This window comes from Peromyscus maniculatus, chromosome X (genome assembly GCF_049852395.1).
Source record: "Peromyscus maniculatus bairdii isolate BWxNUB_F1_BW_parent chromosome X, HU_Pman_BW_mat_3.1, whole genome shotgun sequence".
Taxonomy (NCBI): domain Eukaryota; kingdom Metazoa; phylum Chordata; class Mammalia; order Rodentia; family Cricetidae; genus Peromyscus; species Peromyscus maniculatus.
In genome coordinates, this window is record NC_134875.1 from 141,046,421 (window position 1) to 141,066,854 (window position 20,434).

General features: G+C 39.4%; 1 protein-coding gene across 8 annotated transcripts in view; it reads left to right on the plus strand.

The window, feature by feature from the left end:
* Fam120c (family with sequence similarity 120 member C) overlaps positions 1-20,434 on the plus strand; it is a 131,513-nt gene that overhangs the window by 74,220 nt on the left and 36,859 nt on the right. For 3 of the 8 annotated variants that reach the window (XM_076561951.1, XM_015987486.3, XM_076561950.1), the window contains exons 6-11: positions 816-892; positions 1,350-1,627; positions 2,273-2,546; positions 5,677-5,848; positions 10,874-11,123; positions 19,597-19,709. In XM_076561951.1, the coding sequence (XP_076418066.1) occupies positions 816-892; positions 1,350-1,627; positions 2,273-2,546; positions 5,677-5,848; positions 10,874-11,123; positions 19,597-19,709 (1,164 nt within the window). The remainder of the gene's footprint in view (positions 1-815; positions 893-1,349; positions 1,628-2,272; positions 2,547-5,676; positions 5,849-10,873; positions 11,124-19,596; positions 19,710-20,434) is intronic. The other 5 variants (XR_013048041.1, XM_006993977.4, XM_015987493.3 and 2 more) reach the window with 2 other exon arrangements.

Consider the following 20,434-nt stretch of genomic DNA (forward strand, 5'->3'; position numbering starts at 1 on the left):
TTACTAGCTGAATGATCTCATCACTTCATTTTTGTATGAAACATGGGTCAAAATATCTATTATGGAGGGCTGTTATCAGATTAAATACTTTCTATAGGATCCCTTGTAAATGGATGTTTCCTGTCCCAACCACCCAATGCCAATTATGGGTTAATTTAAGTGTAAGAGTTAGCTAATAACAAGCCTGAGCTATCAGGTGAGCATTTATAAGTAATATTAAGCCTCTAAGTGATTATTTGGGAACTGATGGGTGGGAAAGAAACATCCATTTACAATCCCTGGCATGGGCATACCACTTATCTATTCCACCAGTATTACAGCAGACAGATGCGATCTCACCACAGAACCTTCATGTCGCTTACTTTCTTGATGGAAAGGCTAGGATTAATTGCTGCCACTGTAAATTTGGTAGGTATCAAACTGAACTGGGAACTCAGTTCAAATGAATTAATATTGAATATACCATTCAAGAAATAGCTTGTGAACACACCTGTATATAATCTCAGGCTTATGGGCCCAGCTTAGAAATCTTGAGGATGTCAAAAACTGTGTAATGAAATCCCACAGGGAACAAAAAGCCAGACTCTTGGAACAGCCCATAGTAGCTGGTCAATTAATTATAACTTTTTGTGGTGCTAGAGATCTAACCCGTGGCTCCGTGCATGCAAGGCAAGTGCCCTACCATTGTCCCACAATCTCAGATCATAAAGTATAACTTTATAACAGGTTTTCTTATGCAGTGATGCTTTAACAGGATATAATAAGCATGGTAAAATGATTAGGTTTGGCTGAAACAGCACTTTTCTTGGCTTCAGGCTTTCGAAATAATCGGCTTGGAAATCCTCCTATTCCACGGAATCAAATGGGCCCTATTTCTACTGGAAAGCCAATGGTAAGTGTTGTTTATTACATATTCATTAAGAGGATTAGGATCACTTGCTTACCTTAGACTTAAGCACATTCCTTATTTTTACACTCTGAATTGAGTCCTTAGGATGATTCAATGTTAATTAGACCATGCAGGCCATATACCTGTATTGTTTTATACCTTGAGGCTGGAAGACTATAGAAAGATAGCTTCCAAATTAGTAATCACTAGGATATTATATATGTAGGTTAGATAATGTCACAAAAATATTTCTAAGAGATCTAGTTTGGTTCATTTTCCTGGTTCTGGTAAACCCTATTCAGATACCACTATCAGAATTATTTCTTAATATTTTCGGTAGGTACTTTGTACTTCAACAGTTCCTACTGTTGGTATCATCTACTATACCACAGCTTCTGAGAAAACCATCCTGTATCCTGGTAAAATGTTAAATATTTTTTCCATCTGTTTTATCCTTTAGTTTTCTCGCCAGGTGCCCCAGAAAATGAAATATCCACCACCATTTCCAATGGGACCCAACTCGTCTCTTCTCTTCTCCCATAATGTGGGGGAATCCCATGCTTTTTCAGAGGATCCCATGCTACAGGACAGTTCCTTTACCAATTGGGCTGTTTCTTATGACTCTTCTACACCCCAGTTTCCTAACTGCCTGACTTCTAAAACTTCACCTCCTTTGGGACCAGATTCTTCCCACTCCTCCTCCTCTGAGGGTGATGAGGCAAATGGAGCTGGTTCTGAGTAAGTAGCTATGCGAACAACCAGAACAAGATTTCTAAGAAGTGTGGAGAAGTGGGTGTTCTTGACTTCCTTTCGTTACTCTTTGCCCCTTGGCCTTGTGCAGGTGGTGATTTTTAGATATCCAGGCCATACAGGAAAGCAGTTGCTTAGGAAATCCTAACATGAATGTGCTACATAACATGCCTGTCATTTTTCAGTTTGCAAGGAACATAGATTGAAGGATAAAAGAATAAAGAATTTTTATAGTTGAAATATTGGAACAGTTCCTCAGTAATGAAGATTGGGTCTCATATGCTGGTTTGATTATTTTTAAAGTATTCCTCTAAAGAGATTATTCCTGGGAAACAGAGCTACTTTGAGATTATAATTTTAATTATTTTCTTAGACTATGGGTAGACTCTAAACTTGACATCTTACAGGTGTAAAGGATCCAGAGTGACTTCCATGAATTTTGATTCTTTTGTCTGTGTCAGGTGAAGGAGGCCAGGGGGACAGTGATGACCACTGAGAGGAAAAGTATCATGTCCGTTCTTAATCTGGTGCCTTGAGGGTTTCTGAGAGTCCTTGGGATCAGGTTAGATGTCTTGAGTGGAAATATCTTTATCAACCTCCTTTTCTGTCTTATGCTGTTTGTGAATTTTTTAGTCACAACACAGAAGCACTTCAGCAACAGCCTGGATGGGAAGATCCAAGTGGTGACAGAGGGTCTTGGGTACAGCCTGTTGATGCTGGAGTTTCGGAAACTAGCGTAGGTGATGGTGAACCTCACATCCCATCTCTATTATCTATGTCTACAAGGAACCACATGGATATCACCATTCCACCTTTACCTCCAGTAGCTCCAGAAGTCTTGAGGGTTGCTGAACACAGACACCGAAGGGGTCTTATGTATCCATATATTTACCATGTCCTTACTAAGGTGAGAGATCAACACATCCATATCTACCTCCCAGATAATTCCCTGCAGTATCTCATAGTTACTAAATTACAAAGTCACCTGAGATAACTTGTCAGAGAATTTGTATTTTTTTTTTAACTTGAGAAGGAAAGTGGTAATCTCAGCTTACATGTCCATGTCACAGTCCATCATTGAAGGGAGTCAGGACAGGAACTCAAGGCAGGTATCTGGAGGCATAAGCTGATGCAGAGGCCGTGGAGGTGTGCTGCGTACTGGCTTGCTCCTCATGGCTTGCTCAGCCTGCTTTTTTTCTTTCTTTCTTTCTTTCATTTTTATTTTTTACATTTTATAAAATCTTTTTTTTTTAATGTCGAATGCTGTTTCTTGAAGGAGGGAGGAGGTCTTAAATACAGGCTTACAGCACAATGGGAGAACCCTGGAGGGCAGAAGTTCGCTACTGATGTTTTACAATCTTGCATCTAAGCTGTTAACGCCCATTATGCAGGATACACAGACAAGGAACTTCCCTTAAGCATTCAGGAGGGTGGAACCCGGCAGGGAATTAGCATAGGGAGGATATCAAGGTCAAGGTCAGCAAGCAAGGCAATAGTTACCCAAAACGGGGGCCAGGACCCTACATGTCCCCTTTTTACTAAAAAATGAGCTTCTGACTTAGGTTGCATGGGACATCAGCAGGTCACCTTACCCGTCATGGAGACGCCTGCCCAGGCCACACAGGTGCTCTGTCTTAGGTTGGTGAGCACCCCCCAGGCATTACCTGTCTCTGAATACTCATTATCATACCGGCTCAATCGTGTGTGAGCTGCAGAGTTAACTGCTGCCAATCTCAAAGTGGCACTGGGCTTGCAATCTGTGTGTTCGACACAGAAAAGACCAACAGAGGTCCTAATCCACCCATAGCCAGTAGGCTAAAGGCAACTGAGCCATTCCCTTCCTTAATGAGCCTTACTGCAAATTGGAGTCCTTGTAAGATGGTGTCCCAAAAGCAAATGGAACTTGAGTTTATAAATTTATAATTGTCAAAGCCTATCAAAATGTATATAACTATTGAATTAAATTTATCATGCCCAATAGAATGAAAGATTAACTAACTGTGGTAGCTACTTTTGTTGCCAGGGTCTCCACTGTGCTAGCTGTAGTAAGCAATTATGAAATGGTAATCCCAAAAACAATAGCAGTGGTGGACACCACTGCTATAACAGCAACAATGGCAGCAGCAATGTCAGATTCTCTTCTCGAGTGTGTGGACATCCACTGGCATGGATACAACTCCAGGAACACAAACCGCCAAGGCCCATTTTTCTTGATCTCAGCATGACTTAAGCTGGCAGCTCTTCTGGAGAATTCAAAAGCATGGCTACAGTTCCTAGGCTTACGTTAATGCTTGCCAAAGCTGGCCATATTGGGTTCTCAATTCCCATTGGCATCAGAAGGGGAGAGTTTTTCATGAAGGCCCAATAGGTCTCTGTCATGTTGGGTTTCAGCAGCAGCCACAGGGTGCACACAGCGCTCAGGAACCCAAAGAGGACCTCATTGTCCTGAGGAAAGACATAAACAGAACCCTGGGCCCACACCAACACCAGATCGGGTCTCCTCCAAGTGCTAGTAGAAAGATCCTTCTGTCACTCCAGAGGGTGATTTGCAATAGGCGACCTCCAGTGCTTATCTTCAGTGGATACTCTAGCAGAATCCACCAATAAAAAATTTAAAATATATAAAACAAGGGAAAGAATAGAATGTTGAGAGGAATGATGAGTCCCAGTCCCCCCCCCTTTTTTTTATTCCAGCAAAATATGTTTGTTTGGCTCCTTTTTAAACAGTTCAAATTTTTCTTTTATTTTTTATTTTTTTCATTTTTCACTTTTTCAAATTAATCAATTTATTCACCTTTCTATTACCAGCTTGATACAGTATGTATTCCCATCTTAATTGTGAAATGTTTCATTGAGGCTTGCTTAATAATTGAGTAAAACCAAAACTTATTATAAGCCACAGTCGTCCTAGGGTCCCCCATGATATATGTAGTCTCCATGGGTCTATGGGTTGTAGTCTGATTGTTCTTTGTTTTATATCTAGAATAATCCACGTATGAGTGAGTACATACCATGTTTGTCCTTCTGGGTTTGGGTTACCTCACTCAGGATGATTTTTTTCTAGTTCCATCCATTTGCCTGCAAATTTCATGCTTTCATTATTTGAGAATTTGTATTTTTATTCAGGGGGAACAATGCTGGGGATTGAACCTAGGGTCTCACACATGCTAGGCAAGCACTCTAGCTTAAGCTATATCCCCAGCCCATTGATCATTGTAGCTCAAGAGGTACAAGGAAACCCTGTATGTCCGTGCCCTTCCTTGCATTAAAAGCCTCAGAAAAGGTGAGATTAGTAGGAATTGGCACTAAGCAATAAAAAAAGACTCCAAGAGAGAAGTTCAAATTGTAAGATTTGTGGATGTGGGGTTAGAAGGAAGGTAGCGGGGAGGGAATGGGAGGAGAAGAAGGAGGGAAACTGTGGTCAGTATGTAAAATAAATGAAAAAAATTAATAAAAATAACAACAATAAAAGATTTCAGAGTAAATAATGTACTAAGTTAATAGACTGTGGTTCTGAAGGTGCCATCTAAGAAGAGGTCTTGTTCCCCTGTCCTTTGTCCCTGCCTCTACTTCTGCATACCTGCTCCCCTCCGCTGGTCTCAACACACAAATTGCCCACAAAATGTCTAAGCCAGGTATGGTAGCACGAGCTTTTAATGCTGATAATCTGGAGGTAAAGGCAGGTAGAGCTCTGAGTTCTAGGCCACCTTGGTCTACACAGCAAGCCCCAGTCCATTCAGACTTACATAATGAGAACCTGTCTCAAAAAGAAAAAAAAATGTCTAGGGTAGATTCTCCCTGACAGTCAGTGTTGTCCATGAGATCTGAGACTTTCCAAATGGAATCTAGCTTATAAGGTGGCTGCACACAGCTGGTCTTCCTTCTTATGGCTGCTAATCTGAAAATCTCTCTGAATACAAATAGTAAGTTTACTGTCTCTACTCCAGAGGGTACAGTTCATTATTTGTTCTTTTCAGCTCTGTTCTACACCTTGAAGATTTCATTTTCTTCTTTTCCCTGAACCATTTTCTTATTAGGGTGAGATTAAAATCCCTGTGTGTATTGAGGATGAGTGTAACATGGAGCTGCCTCCAGCTGCTCTCCTTTTCCGGTCAGCTCGCCAATATGTATATGGAGTTCTTTTTAGCCTAGCAGAGGCACAGCGAAAAGTGGAGCGTCTAGCCATACGGCGACGGTTACCCATGGAAGGTAAGTATGAGTCCAGCTATTCTAGCTATGTGCGAGCATACCATACTTTGAGCTGTAAAGCAGTCTTCAAGAAAATGCATCATTTACCAGATTATACATTAAAATAAGAAATACACAAATGTGAGCCCTAATTCTGAAATCATGAAACATTCAGAATGTGTATTACTTTTAAGAACAATGGCGGGTTTTGAGAATGCAGGACTTTATCTCACAGTCCCTCTTCCTCAGCGAGGTTTTTCTTCTAGAATATGATGCTGTAGAGAGTTGAAATTGTTATATTGTTTTAAACAAGAATGACTTGGTCAAATTAGTATATCCAAAAGAATAACTTAGGTTTCTACTTCCATGAAGGTAAATTAGATTAGATATACTTTCCTTATTCTTCTTGCTAAGTACAACTAGAATTCTAGTATGGGGGGTTACAAAAACAAAAAATACAAATACTCCAGAAAGTAGAGACCATTGATGACCTTGGGACCCAGGGAATACTAGAGTAGTAAGTTCTCGGGGTTTTCTTTTCGTCTCACACATCACAGACTGGATGTGAGACAGTTTGGTAGGGAATCTACAAGTATTGACCCCTGCAGACTGATATCCTCTGCCCAGAAGCCTGCAAAGGACCAACCTAGTAACACAGAAGTGTTTCTATAAAAATTGCTCTAATCAAGCCCAGCACCACAAAAGAAACTGTGCTTCACCCTCACCTTTCCCAGCAAAGACCTGAAAATATCCTATGCTGCCAGGCTGCTTTCCCCATACCACTGGGGAGGTGTCGGACAAGGTCAAGTGAGGAATCAACACAGACTCGTGCAGCTATCAGCAATGAAGTCCACCTTCACAGACTACAGTGGGAAGAAAATGCCTGATAAGATTCAAGATTGGAAGAAGATCCAGAACCTTTTCAATCAAAACTCACAGTTTTGGACTTCAACTGAAAATTCCTTATCATACCAAGAATTAGGAAGGTTTCGAATTCAGATCTCAGGCAGCTTAGAAAGAACATGAACACCATGATGCTAATGAGAGAAGAATTTCAAAGCAACTCTCATAAAAATGTTTTAACAAATAATTGCAGACATACTGAAAACAAATTGAACATAGACAGCAAGATGGACAGCAGGTAAAAGTGCTTGTGCAAATCCCTGGAACCCATGGTACAAAGAAAGAACAGCTCCAGAAAGTTGTCCTCTAACGTCCACACACATGCTATGGCATGCACATATCACACACACACACTACATAAATTTTTTTAAATTAAAAAGTAACAATATTTAAAGGATTAAATGGAAATTAAGAACTAAAAAAATACAATAACCAAAGTCAAATTCTTGCCAGTTGTGACAGTATGCACCTTTCATCCCAAGATTTTGGTGGTCGAGGCAGAAGAATCAGGAATTCAGGATCATCCTGTAGGCTACATAGTAAATTTGAAGCCATCCTGAGCTACACGAGAACCTCTTTCCATGAACAAACAACAACACAAAACTGTTCAGGAATAGGTTAAATGGTGGAGTAGGCACAACAGTAAGAAGATAGAAAAACACAAATTATGCACTTAGAATAAACAGAAAATAGTCTGAAAAATAAAGACCTATAGGACTACAACAAAAGATCTAATATTTGTATCATCAGACTCTCGGAGAAAATTGGAATGACATGTGTACAAAAATCCCATAATAAAGACAATTCCTTTATATGATGTCTACTTTTAAGGGAAAAATAATTATAAATAACAGGTGATCTCTGATCAGAAGCCTTAGAATTCAGAAAGAAATACTAAACTATTTCTAGTACTAAAAGAAAAGAATAACCAACTATCGTAGTTACTTTTCTGTGGCTGTGATAAAACACCATGACCAAGATAACTTATAAAACAAATCATTTAATTGGGTTTATGTTTTCAAGGAATTAGAGTTCTTGATGGTGATGGCTGAGCAAAGGCATGGTGGCAGAAACAACTAAGAGTTTACATCTTTATCCACAAACATGAGGCAGAGCGAGAGCCCACTGGGAATGGCAAGAGTCTTTTTTAAATAACCTCTGTGCCCACCCCCAGTGACACACCTTCTCCAACAAGGCCACACCTCCTAATCCTTCCCAAACAGTTCTACTGACTGGGGACCAAGCATTCAAATATATAAGCCTGTAGAGGCCATTCTCATTCAAACCAACACAGCAACACACAATTATTTATCAAATAAGATCCTTTAGTAATGAAGGAGAACTAGGTTAACTTTTTTATAAGCAGAATGGTAAAAGAATGCATCTTAGAACATCAGAAAAGAAGAAAAATAGTCAAAATAACAAAATAATTGATAAATATAACAGACCTCCTTGGAGTTTCTAAATTGTGTTTCACTGGAACAAAAATTATAAAACTATCAGTGTGTGTACAGAAGCTACTTAGGGACAGGGATATGGCTCAGCAGCTAAAGTCCTGCTGCCAATGACAACCTGAGTTTGATTTCCAGAACCTACGTGGTGGAGGAGAGAAGCAATTCCATGTGCAGGCTGTAGCATGAGTATACCCACCCCAAATACACACTAAATGAGTAAATCAAAATTTGAAAGAGAATATATTTTAGACAATTATAAGAGGAGGAGGATAAAGATAAAGCAGCTTTTCTTCATTTGAACTGGTAAAATATCAACATCTACTAGTGTGATTTTATTTCCTTATTTAGTTCTAGTGCTAAAGAGTTAACCCAGGGCCCCAAGAATGCGAAGCATGCACTCTACCACAGAGCTACATCCCTGTTTTCTCTTTGTATTTCTTTTATTTTTGTTTGTTTGATTTTCAAGACAGAGTTTCTCTGTGTAGTTTTGTGCCTTTCCTGGAACTCACTTGGTAGCCCAGGCTGGCGTCAAACTCACACAGATTCGCCTGCCTCTGCCTCCTGAGTGCTGGGATTTGTATATCTTTTTAATGCACATGATTGATATTAAATTACCTAGATAATGTGGCTGGGGATGTAGCTCCATGGTTGACCATGTGCCTAGTATGTCTAAACTTGTAGGTTCAACTTCTAGCACCTGTCCCAAAAAAAAGATTTACAGAGATAGTCATGAAGGATGGTGCACACCTTTAATTCCAGCACTTGTGAGGCAGAGACAGGTGGATCTCTGAGTTCAAGGCTGGCCTGATCTACATAGTAAGACCTCTTCTCAAAACAAACAAACCAAAAAGATACACAGAAATAACACCCCAAACCACTATTATAGAATCAAAATAGGATTCTAAAATTAATCCTGGTAATTCATAGAAAGAGAATAACCATAAAGCAGAGCAAAGACAAACAAAACAAACAGTAGCAAAACTAAATGACAGACTTACTCTCTAATATATAATAACTCCATTATTACGAGTCCCTCCTAGAACAGTCAGTATGTGCTGTAGACGGAACGTTTCTGTTATCACATACCTGCCAGACTCATCTGTTGAAATCCTAACCCCTCGAGATGTCAGTTAGAAGCACCGGTCATCACAAATACGAGTTGTGTCTTTGTAAGGGAACCCAGAGAGCTGCCTTTGCTTTCTGCCCTGTGGCAATGCAGGAAGAGAGCGATCTGTAAACCAGGAAGCAGGCCCTCACCAGAAACATCTCTCCACACTTGGGTCTAAGACTTTACTGCTTCTAGAACTTTGTGAAATACATCCCTGCTGTTTATAAGCCATCTAAGCTAGTCTGTGGCTTTTGAGACAGGGTCTCACTCACTGTGTAGATCTGGCTAGCCTGGAACTCACTATATAAACCAGAATGGACTTGAACTCACAGAAATCCACCTGTCTCTGATTCCATGTGCTGGGATTAAGGTGCGCACTACTACCTCTACCTGTGGTGCTTTTTCCATAGCAACCCAAACAGCTGAAGACACATAGATGTGAAAAATCTTAATGTGTATAAAGAGTTCAAGGCCAGCCTGGACTACATAGCATGGAGCTGTCTTAGAAAAACAAAGAAACAAAAATAGTAGTAGAATTGTGTGTGTGTGTGTGTGTGTGTGTGTGTGTGTGTGTGTGTGTGTGTGTGTGTGTGTACACATACATACATACATACATACATTGAATGGCTAAATAAATAAACCATTTATCAATAAACCATTCGTGTATGGATATACCAGTGGATACAGAGAAAGCATTGGACAGAATGTGACATGCATTCATGATAAGTAAATCTCTCAAAAATGTGGAAACTGAGAGGAAATATCTCAATTGGGTGATTGGGTGGATGCTACCCATCTCCAATGACAGAGAACATAGAGTGGGGATCTGAGATGTACTAGAAGCCATGGTGTTCTGCTGTGCTTTCTTTCAACCTTGGAAATCTAATTGATGTTGGATCTGAAGGACTTAGGGTTTTTGGTTTTTTGACCATGCTGGCCTCCAACATCTGCTAAACCTCCAGAGTTGCTAAGACTTGAGGGATTTTGTTTTTGTTTGAGAATTTAAAATCGTTGGGAATCTATTAATGAAACCAAGTATTCACATCATTCTTCCTTGCATATCTTTCTTTGTCTAGTCTGGTACATCTAATTAAAAATGAATTTCAAAGTGTTTAAAAAACTATGTAGCATGGGATCTTGACTTTTTCTTCTGCAAAGTAAGCACTATGTTCTGCAAAAAATGTTGTCAATGCTGTGCGGTGGTGGCGCACGCCTTTAATCCCAGCACTCCGGAGGCAGAGCCAGGCGGATCTCTGAGTTCGAGGCCAGCCTGGTCTACAGAGTGAGTTCCAGGAAAAGTGCAAAACTACACAGAGAAACCCTGTCTCGGAAAAAAAAATGTTGTCATGTCTGTTCACCTTTTTGGATTTTTATGTGAATTAATGTGATAATTAGGTACAAATTAGATAGTATGTATATGTCTAATAAATGCATATGGCTCCTAGTATTTACTAATGCTAACAATAACAATTACAGTGACAAAAATTCAAAGATATTGAAGTGCAATAGATCCTGTCAGCTGTAGCCAGCTACAGTAATGTCCATTTTCTAAAGCCCACTTTTCCTTACTTTGTTTTTCAGTTCCTTCTGTGATCCTTAAAGAGTGGTCTGCCTATAAAGGGAAGTCACCTCAAACACCTGAGCTGGTATCTGCACTCACATTTCGGGAATGGACTTGCCCAAACCTCAAGAAGCTCTGGCTAGGCAAAGCAGTTGAGGACAAGAACAGGAGGATGCGGGCTTTCCTGGCCTGTATGAAATCAGACACGCCCAGTATGCTCAATCCAGCTAATGTCCCCACCCACCTGCTGCTCATGTGCTGTGTACTCCGGTAAGCTGTAGGACGGGCTCGCCTACTTTGCTCTCGGACATCTTCTTTAAGGGATTTTGTATAGCATTTCGAGGTGAAGAGATTTTTGTTTTATGCTTGACTTAGCCTTCAGAAACATTAGGAATGAATGTTATATGGATAGTCTCAGCTTATGATCCCATGTCATCATTAGTACATGCATGACTTCATTTTTTTTATTTCAACTTTTAGATTCGTTTACTTTTATTTTATGTGGACGAGTGTTTGCCTGCAGGTATGCCTGTGCACCATGTGCATGCAGCGCCCCCAGAGGCCAGAAGAGGCTTTGCATCCCCCCGGTCCGGGAGTGAGCCACTGTGTGGGTGCTGGGAATCCAACCCCAGGTCTTCTGGGAAAGCAGCAGGTGCTTCTAATCACTTAACCATCTCTCCAGCCGGATTTGTTTGATTTCACTTGAGTTTTTGTTGCCAGCAGTCCTCATCCATTGGTGGTGGTGGTGGTGGTGGTGGTAGTGGTGGGGTTTTGTTTTGTTTTGTTTTGTTTTTTTTAGTAACTCACCTATTATCAAGATTCCTTCTTTTTTTCTACATCCTTTGCTTTGGTTGATCTCCTCCCTCACCCCTCCTCTCTTGCATCTCTCTTTTCTTCCTCCCTAGTTAACCCTCCCCCATATCCTCTTTTCCATTTTCATTTCACATGTGTTCTACTATTCTCTTCCACTTAAAGCCTTTTATGCTCCCTTTTCTGGTATCTTAACCATATACACATTCACCTCCACCTAAATACATATATATATATATATATATATATTACCAGCTAGGATAGGAGATTAGAGAAAATGTGGTGTTTCTCTTTCTGACTTTAGGTTACTTTGCATATCATTCTGTTTCTTACCTTTCTTTCTTTCTTTGAATCTTATTTATTTTATCTTATTATAATGTTGTCTTAGTTAGGGTTACTATTGCTGTGACAAAACACTATGACCATAAATCAGCTTGGGGAGGAAAGGGTTTATTCAGCTTACACTTCCACGTCACTGTTCATCACTGAAGGAAGTCAGGACAGGAACTCAAAGGGCAAGAACCTGGAGGCAGGAGCTGATGCAGAGGCCATGGAGGGGTGCTGCTTACTGGCTTGCTTCCCCTGGCTTGCTCAGCCTGCTTTCTTATAGAACCCAGGACCACAGGCTCAGGGATGACACCATTCACAATAGGCTGGACCTCCCCAGTCAATCACTAATTGAGAAAACACCTTACAGCTGGACTTCATGGAAGCATTTCCTCTACTGAGTCTCCTTCCTTTACTGTCTCTAGCTTGTGTCAAGGTGACATAAAACTAGCCAGGACAAATGGACTCTTGCTATGTTACTAAGCTTGTGTGAACTCCTGTGCTCAAGCCATCCTCTCTACTCAGCCTCCCTAGTGGATTGGATTATAGGCATAGATCATCATGCCTATAGCCATTCAGTGTTATTTTTTTAATCTACCCACATTCATATATGGGTAGATAGCAATACTATTTTCACAGTATTTTACTGATTAATTGATGGATACTTCTTCCCAGTTCTTTGAGAGTTCACTCAGTGAGTTCAAAAACTACATTGTAAACCTGTATTTATTGATTTTATGCATATAGGCATTTGCTTGCATGTATGTCTGTGTACCATGTGTGTGCAGTGCCCACAGAGGGCAGAAGAAGCTGTCAGATTCCCTAGAAATGTAGAGGTGGTTGGGAGCCGCCATGTGGGTGCCAGAAATCAAACCACTGAGCTATCTGTACAGCTCCCAGAAAAATATTTTCATGAGATGATTATTTTAGGATCTGGGGTAAATACCCAGGAATAGAACTTCTGGATCCTATAAAGCATTGGTTCTCAAGCTTCCAAATGCTGCAACCCTTTAATACAGTTCCTCATGTTGTGGTGACCCCCAACCACAAAATTATTTTCGTTGCTACTTCATAACTGTAATCTTGCTGCTGTTATGAGTCGTAATGTAAATATTTTTGGAAATAGATTTGTCAAAGGGGTCCTGACCCACAGGTTGAGAACCACTGCCATAAACTATGTCTGTAAATTTTTCACGAAATATTGCCAAATTGGTTTAGATTGTAGCTATACTAATTTACATACCTAGAGTAGCACTTAGGTTTTTCTGTTTCTTCATATTTCCAGTAGTAATTGTCATCCAATCAAAATCCAGTGGCTTTTGTGCACTATCTTGTCAGTTGTTTTTCTTGAACTACTGATGAAGATGACCTTTTGCATTTGTTTTTCTTTTGGTGCTAAAGATTACAAGCAAAGCAGTTATTCTAGCCCTTAAACTACACAACAGGCCTGCTTTTCTGTTCTTGTGCCTGTTTTGACTGCATATTGTATGTTTGTGTACCACATGTATGTCTGGTGCCTTTGGAAGCCAGAAGAAGGCATTGGATCCACTGGGATTGGAGTGGCAGATGGTTGCGAGCTGCCATATGGGTGCTAGGAATTGAAATTGAGTCCTCTAGAAAAGCAGTGCTCTTAACTGCTGAGTCATCACTTAAGCCCCTTATAAAAACTTTTTGATATGTCAGGTGTGGTGGTGCATACCTTTAGTCCCAGTACTTTGGAGACAGAGGCAGGTGGATCTCTGAGTTCGTGGTCAGCCCAGTCTATATAGTGAGCTCCAGGACAGCCAGGGCTACATAGAGAGACCCTGTCTAAAACAAACAAACCTTTTAAATATAAAATCTAAGATTCTAGCATTTATTTCTATTTTACATGTCTGTGTGTTTGCCTGAGTGTATGCATAGGCTCCATGTGTATGAAGATGCCCGTGGAAGCCAGGGGGATCAGATCCTCTGGGACTGGAGTTAGAGATGCTTGTGAGCCACCTGATATGGAAGCTGGGGACTGAACCTGGGTCCTCTGCAAGAACAGCAGATGCTCCTAACTGCTGAGCCATCTCTCTAGTGCCCACTTGAGCTTTATTCTCTGTAGTGGTCACAGCTATTTATTTTGCAAACTCTGTTAGATTACTTTTCTTTTTCTTTCTGATTTCACAACTTCTTTGTGAGATACATAGCAGAAATCTTTGTATATTTGTATTCTTATGCATGTGTATTTGTTTCAAATATCTTTTCCAGTCAGTCACAGTTTGTTCAAATTTTATGTAAAATATCCTTTATCAAATGGAATTAATTTATTTTTCTAAACTTTTCATTATTGTAATTTTCTATATATAGAAAAGTTAGAATAATAATGTACATCAATATGACCAGTACATGTAGTCTACTATTAATATCTTACTGTAGATATTTTATCCATAAGTTATTCACCTGTCCATCTAGTTTCCATTTGTCCTTTTTGATAGATTACTAAGTAAAGTGCAGATACTAATATATTTTTCTCCTTACTGAGAAGCACATATTTTGGTTTGTCAAACCCAGTAACTTGGTGTATAGTTTGATATCTTATTTAATGAATCCTTCCTATCCTTAGGTCATAAAGATGTTTTTCTATAACACTTTGCAGTCAAGTTTTTTAATATAGTGGATATTTATCTTAGATGTGCAGAAAAATCTTAACCTTCTTTTCTCTACATACTAAGCTAGATCCCCATTTCCGTGTATTAAATGATAATTTCTTTCTGCACTGATTTGCGACCTAACTCAACTTTATTCTGCTACACACATGTGCACATGTGGTACACACACACATACACACACACAAACGCATGCCCGCATGTATGCACACACACGCACACATACACCAGTCCATCCATTGATTATGTTTTGTTTCATCCTTCATCAATATTACATTGGGTTAGTTATTAAAGGTTTATAATTTTCTTTAATATTAGGTAGGGCAAATAACTGCATTTTTTGTTTCAGAATTTACCATTTTTACAGTTCATGAACTTTTAAATATATAATATGTGATTGGTTTAATTTCTACAAATATTATTGCAGTTTAATTTGACATTGGATTGATTAATTTAGGAACATTGGCATCTTTATAATGTTAAGTCAGTGTCCAAAGATCATAGTTTACCTCTCCTATTTTTTCATGTCTTCATAGGATTAATTTTTTTCTAGTGATAGCTACAATTTGATTCCTAAGTATTGATATGTTATTATAATTAGGGATGGTATTTTATTTCCTATTATGCCTTCTAATTATTTGCTGATGCATTGAAAGTAATTTTTATAGCAGGTAGGTCAGGTTCTAGTTTCTGTGACTTACAGAAGACTGACCTTTGAAACTGGGAAGAGCTTAGTTTGAGTCGTGTTTTTATTTATTAGCATTATGCATGTATATGCATGCTGTGTTGGGAATGCACTTACCACAGTGTGCATGTAGAAGTCAGAGAACAAATTGGTAGGGTTGGTTTTCTTCTTCCACCTTTCCATGTGTTCCACTATTGAGCTAAGGTGGTCTGGGCAGTCTTGCTGCTGACCTATTTTGGTTTTTGATACAGACTTTTACTATGTAGTCCAGGATAGCCTTCAACCTGGCTTAAGGCTAATCCTATAATTAGGATTACAATTCTGGGCCACCACACTCAGCCTTTGTTTAGATTCTCGTTTGGACCCTTTTGATCTTTGATAACTCACTTTAGCCTTTCTGAACATTTGGGTTTTTTTTTTTCACTGTAAGTTAGCATAATAATTCTTTTCAGAACCATTTGAGCATTTAAATAATGCAGGCAAGGTCACTCCTGCATAATAAATGCTCAATATATTGTATTGGTTGTCTAACTACCTTGAAAATCAGATTGATGACCCATGAGATTTTTTTCCTAAAAAGAATAATAGATGCAGATTTAATCTTTCTCATCACTAAAATGTTCCTGGGCCACAGATTAACAATTTTCCCATATAGAGAGGGCTGGAGAGATGGCTCAGTAGTTAAGAGCACTGGCTGCTCTTCCAGAGGTCCTGAGTTCAATTCCCAGAACCCACATGGCAGCTCCCAGCTGTCTGTAACTCGATTTCCAGGGGATCTGACACCCTCACACAGACATAAGTAAAAATACCAATGTAATCCACATAAAATAATAATAAATAAATCATTAAAAGTTGTCCAATATTAGCTCTGAAAGTAGACATTTTGTTTCCTTTCATTACATTTATTTCTCTTATTATATATGTATATCCATGTATCTGGGGTGTTCATTTGCCACAATTCACATGTAGAGGTCAAGGCGACTTGTAAAAATTGGTTCTCTCCTTTCATCCTGTTGTCCTGGAGATGCAACTCAGGCTGTGAAGTTTGGTGTCACGTGCCTTTATCCTAGGAGCCAGCCCATTTGACCTTTGTTCTAATACTATAGTAATAGCTCATTTTCCCATTCATTTGCTTGTCCTGTTTATGTGTCCAGGAGCTACAGTATCTAACACAAAGACTGTTCAGATATTTTACTAAGGCCTATGGATTTCTGAAGAGAAACCCTCAGCCTCCTGTTCAACCTGTTTAGTCTTAAACACGTTTCTGACAATTTAGTCAGCAGATTTTCTAGTACACACAGATCATGAAGCACCAATAGTAAGGTAAATGTCATTTCTTTTCCAATTTGCTGTGTTAAAGTACTCTGATAAAAGAAACTTAAGGGAGAAAGAGTTCATTTAAATTCACAGTTCAAACATACAGTCCATCCATGGTAGGGAATTCAAAGCAGTCAGATCTTGAAGCAGTTAATCACATTGTATCCATTGTCTAGAAACAGCAACACAAAGCTGATGCTCCGGTATCTTTCTCCCATTTCTACAGTACAGGATCCCAGCTCAGGCAATAGTGCCACCCATAGTGGGTAATTCTTCCCAACTCAATTTACCTAATTAAAATAACCCCATCTCCATGGTGATTCTAGATCTTATCAAATTGACAAATGAGATTAATTATCACAGTAAACAAGACAGATACTTTTACAGACAGCTCTAGTAATAGCAGTGACAAATGGTAGCATACTGCCCCAACTTAAAGAAAAAAACTAGAAAGATTGCATTTCTTAAAGACAGTATCTGAAGGCCAAATTGCCCTATATTAATCAGTACCCCCAAAGTCTATCAAATCATCAAGAACAGGTACTATTCTATTTCCTTTATTGTGGTTGATGTTTCTAATCCTTATAATAATAGTACATATATTGACTCATAAATGAGGAAACGGGGATCAGCAACCGAGAGTAATGATATAGCAAGACACAGTAGTTAGAGGGTTTAAACTCCCATTTTTCTGACTACCAATTCCTGTTTGTTAAGAGGACAAAATATTTTAATGTGGTTTGGGGCTAGTGAGATGGCTCAGTGGATAAAAGTCCTTGTCATCAAGCCTTACAAATGGATCTTGACCCCTGGGACCCACATGGTGGAAGGTGAGAATTAACTCCTGCAAGTTGTTCTCTGACCTCACACATATTCACATGTGCGTATGCGCACACACACACACACACACACACACACACACACACACACACACAATTAAAAATAAGAATGTACTTCGAACAATTAATATAGAATCTGGTTGAAAATTTTTAAAAATTAACTTTAAATGAAGATTAAACATAAACATGACATTGCTTACCAGCATCAAGTAAACTCTGTATGAACATTGAACTATAGCCTTCTTGAATATCAGGAATCTGTACTTCTCAATTACTTTAGCCAATTATAGTTAAAAGATGCCTCTCATGGAAATATAGTAATACTGGAGAAATTATGACTAATATATGTTCGTAAAGTTCTTAGTCCTAGAAAAATAATCTTTTAGGAAAGACTTTTTTAGGAAAGATATGCTTTTGTATATAAAATAGTCACACTGAGGAGGGATACTGAAAACCTGTCAGACCTTTGAAGTAGAATCTAGCCCTGTTGAATATGGAGAGGCATGCATTAATACCCTATCCTTTCTAGCAAAAGTTTATCCAAATCTAAACGGTTGCCCAAAGTCCACATGATAGCCCACAACCATCTGTAACTCCAGTTCCAGGGGATCCAACACCCTCTTCTGGCCTCCACAGGCAGTAGGCATACACATGGTACACAGACATACATGCAAAACATGCATATACAGAAAATAAATAAATCTGAAAATTGTCAACTTACCTAGTGAAAACTAGAAAATAAAACATCATTTAATGTTTCTGCTGTATGTTGTATGACATACCACAAATAGAAAAACATTTATGCCCTGAAATCTACCAAGGCCAACAAGGTAGCTCCACAGATAAAGGCATCTGCCAGCAAACTTGATAACCTCAGTTTAAACTCAAGACCACATGGTGGAAAGAAAGAGCTGACTCGCACAAGCTGACTCTCTGACTTCCACACATGCACAGTGGCACACACATATGCCCATACATATGTGCATACACACACTATAAATTCAGAATATTTTAGAATTTTTGTAAAAATAGAATCTACTAAAAGAAGATCTTTGGGGTTGGCATAGGGTTTTTTTTCTTCTAGAGGGGCTCATGGAAGCAGAGGATTAGTTGCATTTTTACTTGATCAGAAAAGTGATTAACACCATAGAAGGCCCCAGGAGCCATTTATTCTCACAGTCAAGCTGCGATAGTTCTTGGGGATAGCTAGACATGGGCTCTTGAGGTGAACAGGTTCTGCCAGGTGGGTAGAAGAAGGATAATAGAAGAAACCAAGGAAATTCTTGCAGACATGAGGAGTATTGTGAAAGCTTCGAACAGTGACTTCACTCATGAAGTTCAGATGACTGACTAGCTGACAGAGATGACCTTGGTCCTATTGGTGAAACCTACAAACAGTACTTTAGAAATGGTCTTCCTGCTACTGCTGCTGCTTTTCAGGTTGTGCCTCTGCCCAGTGGAAGCTGTGTTGATTGAAGCATATAGCAGTGCAAGCCTCTCTCTTAACACAGTGTGACTATAGTTGGGCCCAGTGTTGCTTACCATTTAAACTAGCATTTTCAGTATGTTCTTAAAACATGTGAATTTTAAAATCGATGCTGGTAAGTGTCAGTTCAACAAAATATCTGGTTATTATTGAAATGCTATATAACAGGGATAGTTGAACATGAAATAGAGACAATGAATCTAGTGACTGATTCTATAAATTACATTTATATACATTTATGTTGCTAGATGTGGGAGAAGAGACTCTTATTACATAGTTAATCAAATGCATAAAAGAAGAGGGAAATAACATGCAGGAAAGTTGAGTTATTGTTTTGAGATACAATGAAAAGCTCAGCAAATCCACTTAAATGCTATTAACTTAATAATGTGAAATATTTAGTTGTTGAGCAAGTTAAGTGATTCTTGTTTTACTTGAGTAAAATTGAAGTATGTAAATCTGAACAGTAGTGAAGGTGAAGGAAGTGGAACAGAATTCTATAAAGACAATAGTTTTTCTATGGAAGTAGACATGTAGCTTTCAGCAAGAAAGAAAGTCTCAATCTGCTCAAGGCATCAGTAGTCTATAAATTTGAGTCAAGATCCCTCCCTTACCCTCACCTCTATTAAAGTGGGTCTATTTCAAGCAGGAATAGCCGAGAAGACAGGGATTCCTTCTCCCAGCTCCTATTCTTGGGCTGTTATTTTACCCTGGAAAGGGAAGGCTGCCATTTGTCATCAATCCCATCCCTGTGTCCAGGTAAGTGTGCCCAAGAGGATTATTGACCCCAACCCCACTCGTAACAAGGCAGAAACTATAATCCGGTGGTTCTCAACCTTCCCAATGCTGCGACCCTTTAATACAGTTCCTCATGTTGTGGTGACCCCCCAACCATTAAATTATTTTCGTTGCTACTTCATAACTGTAATTTTGTTACTGTTATGAATCATAATACAAATATCTGATATGCATGATATCTGATATATGACCCGTGTGAAGGGTGTGAGACCCACAGGTTGAGAACCGCTGCTCTAATCCAAGGGAAGCCAATTGATGATAATTGAGGCTCCAATTGTCCCCTTAGCAGCGCATATGTTGGAAGAAGTTTTCACAGTGGGAGGGGTAAGCTGCAAAGATCAAGGCTGCCAACACCACTGTATCCCCATCTTCAATGCCCACCTATAGAGCAGAAGTAGTACATACCATACTGGGAAAAACATCCCTAGTCCTAGTAAAACAGTCAGAGATCTTTGCTGGGGCAGGGCAACCCATTAAGGGTGTGTGTATGCTGACTCGTTTTATGTCAACTTGCCACAAGCTAGAGTTATCTGAAAGGCGGGAATGTCGATTGAGGAAAATGCCTCCATAAGATCCAGCTATAAGGCATTTTCTGAATTAGTGATGGATGGGGGGAGGTTCCAGCCTATTGTGGGTGGTGCCATCCTTGGACTGGTGGTCCTGGGTGCTATAAGAAAGCAGGCTGA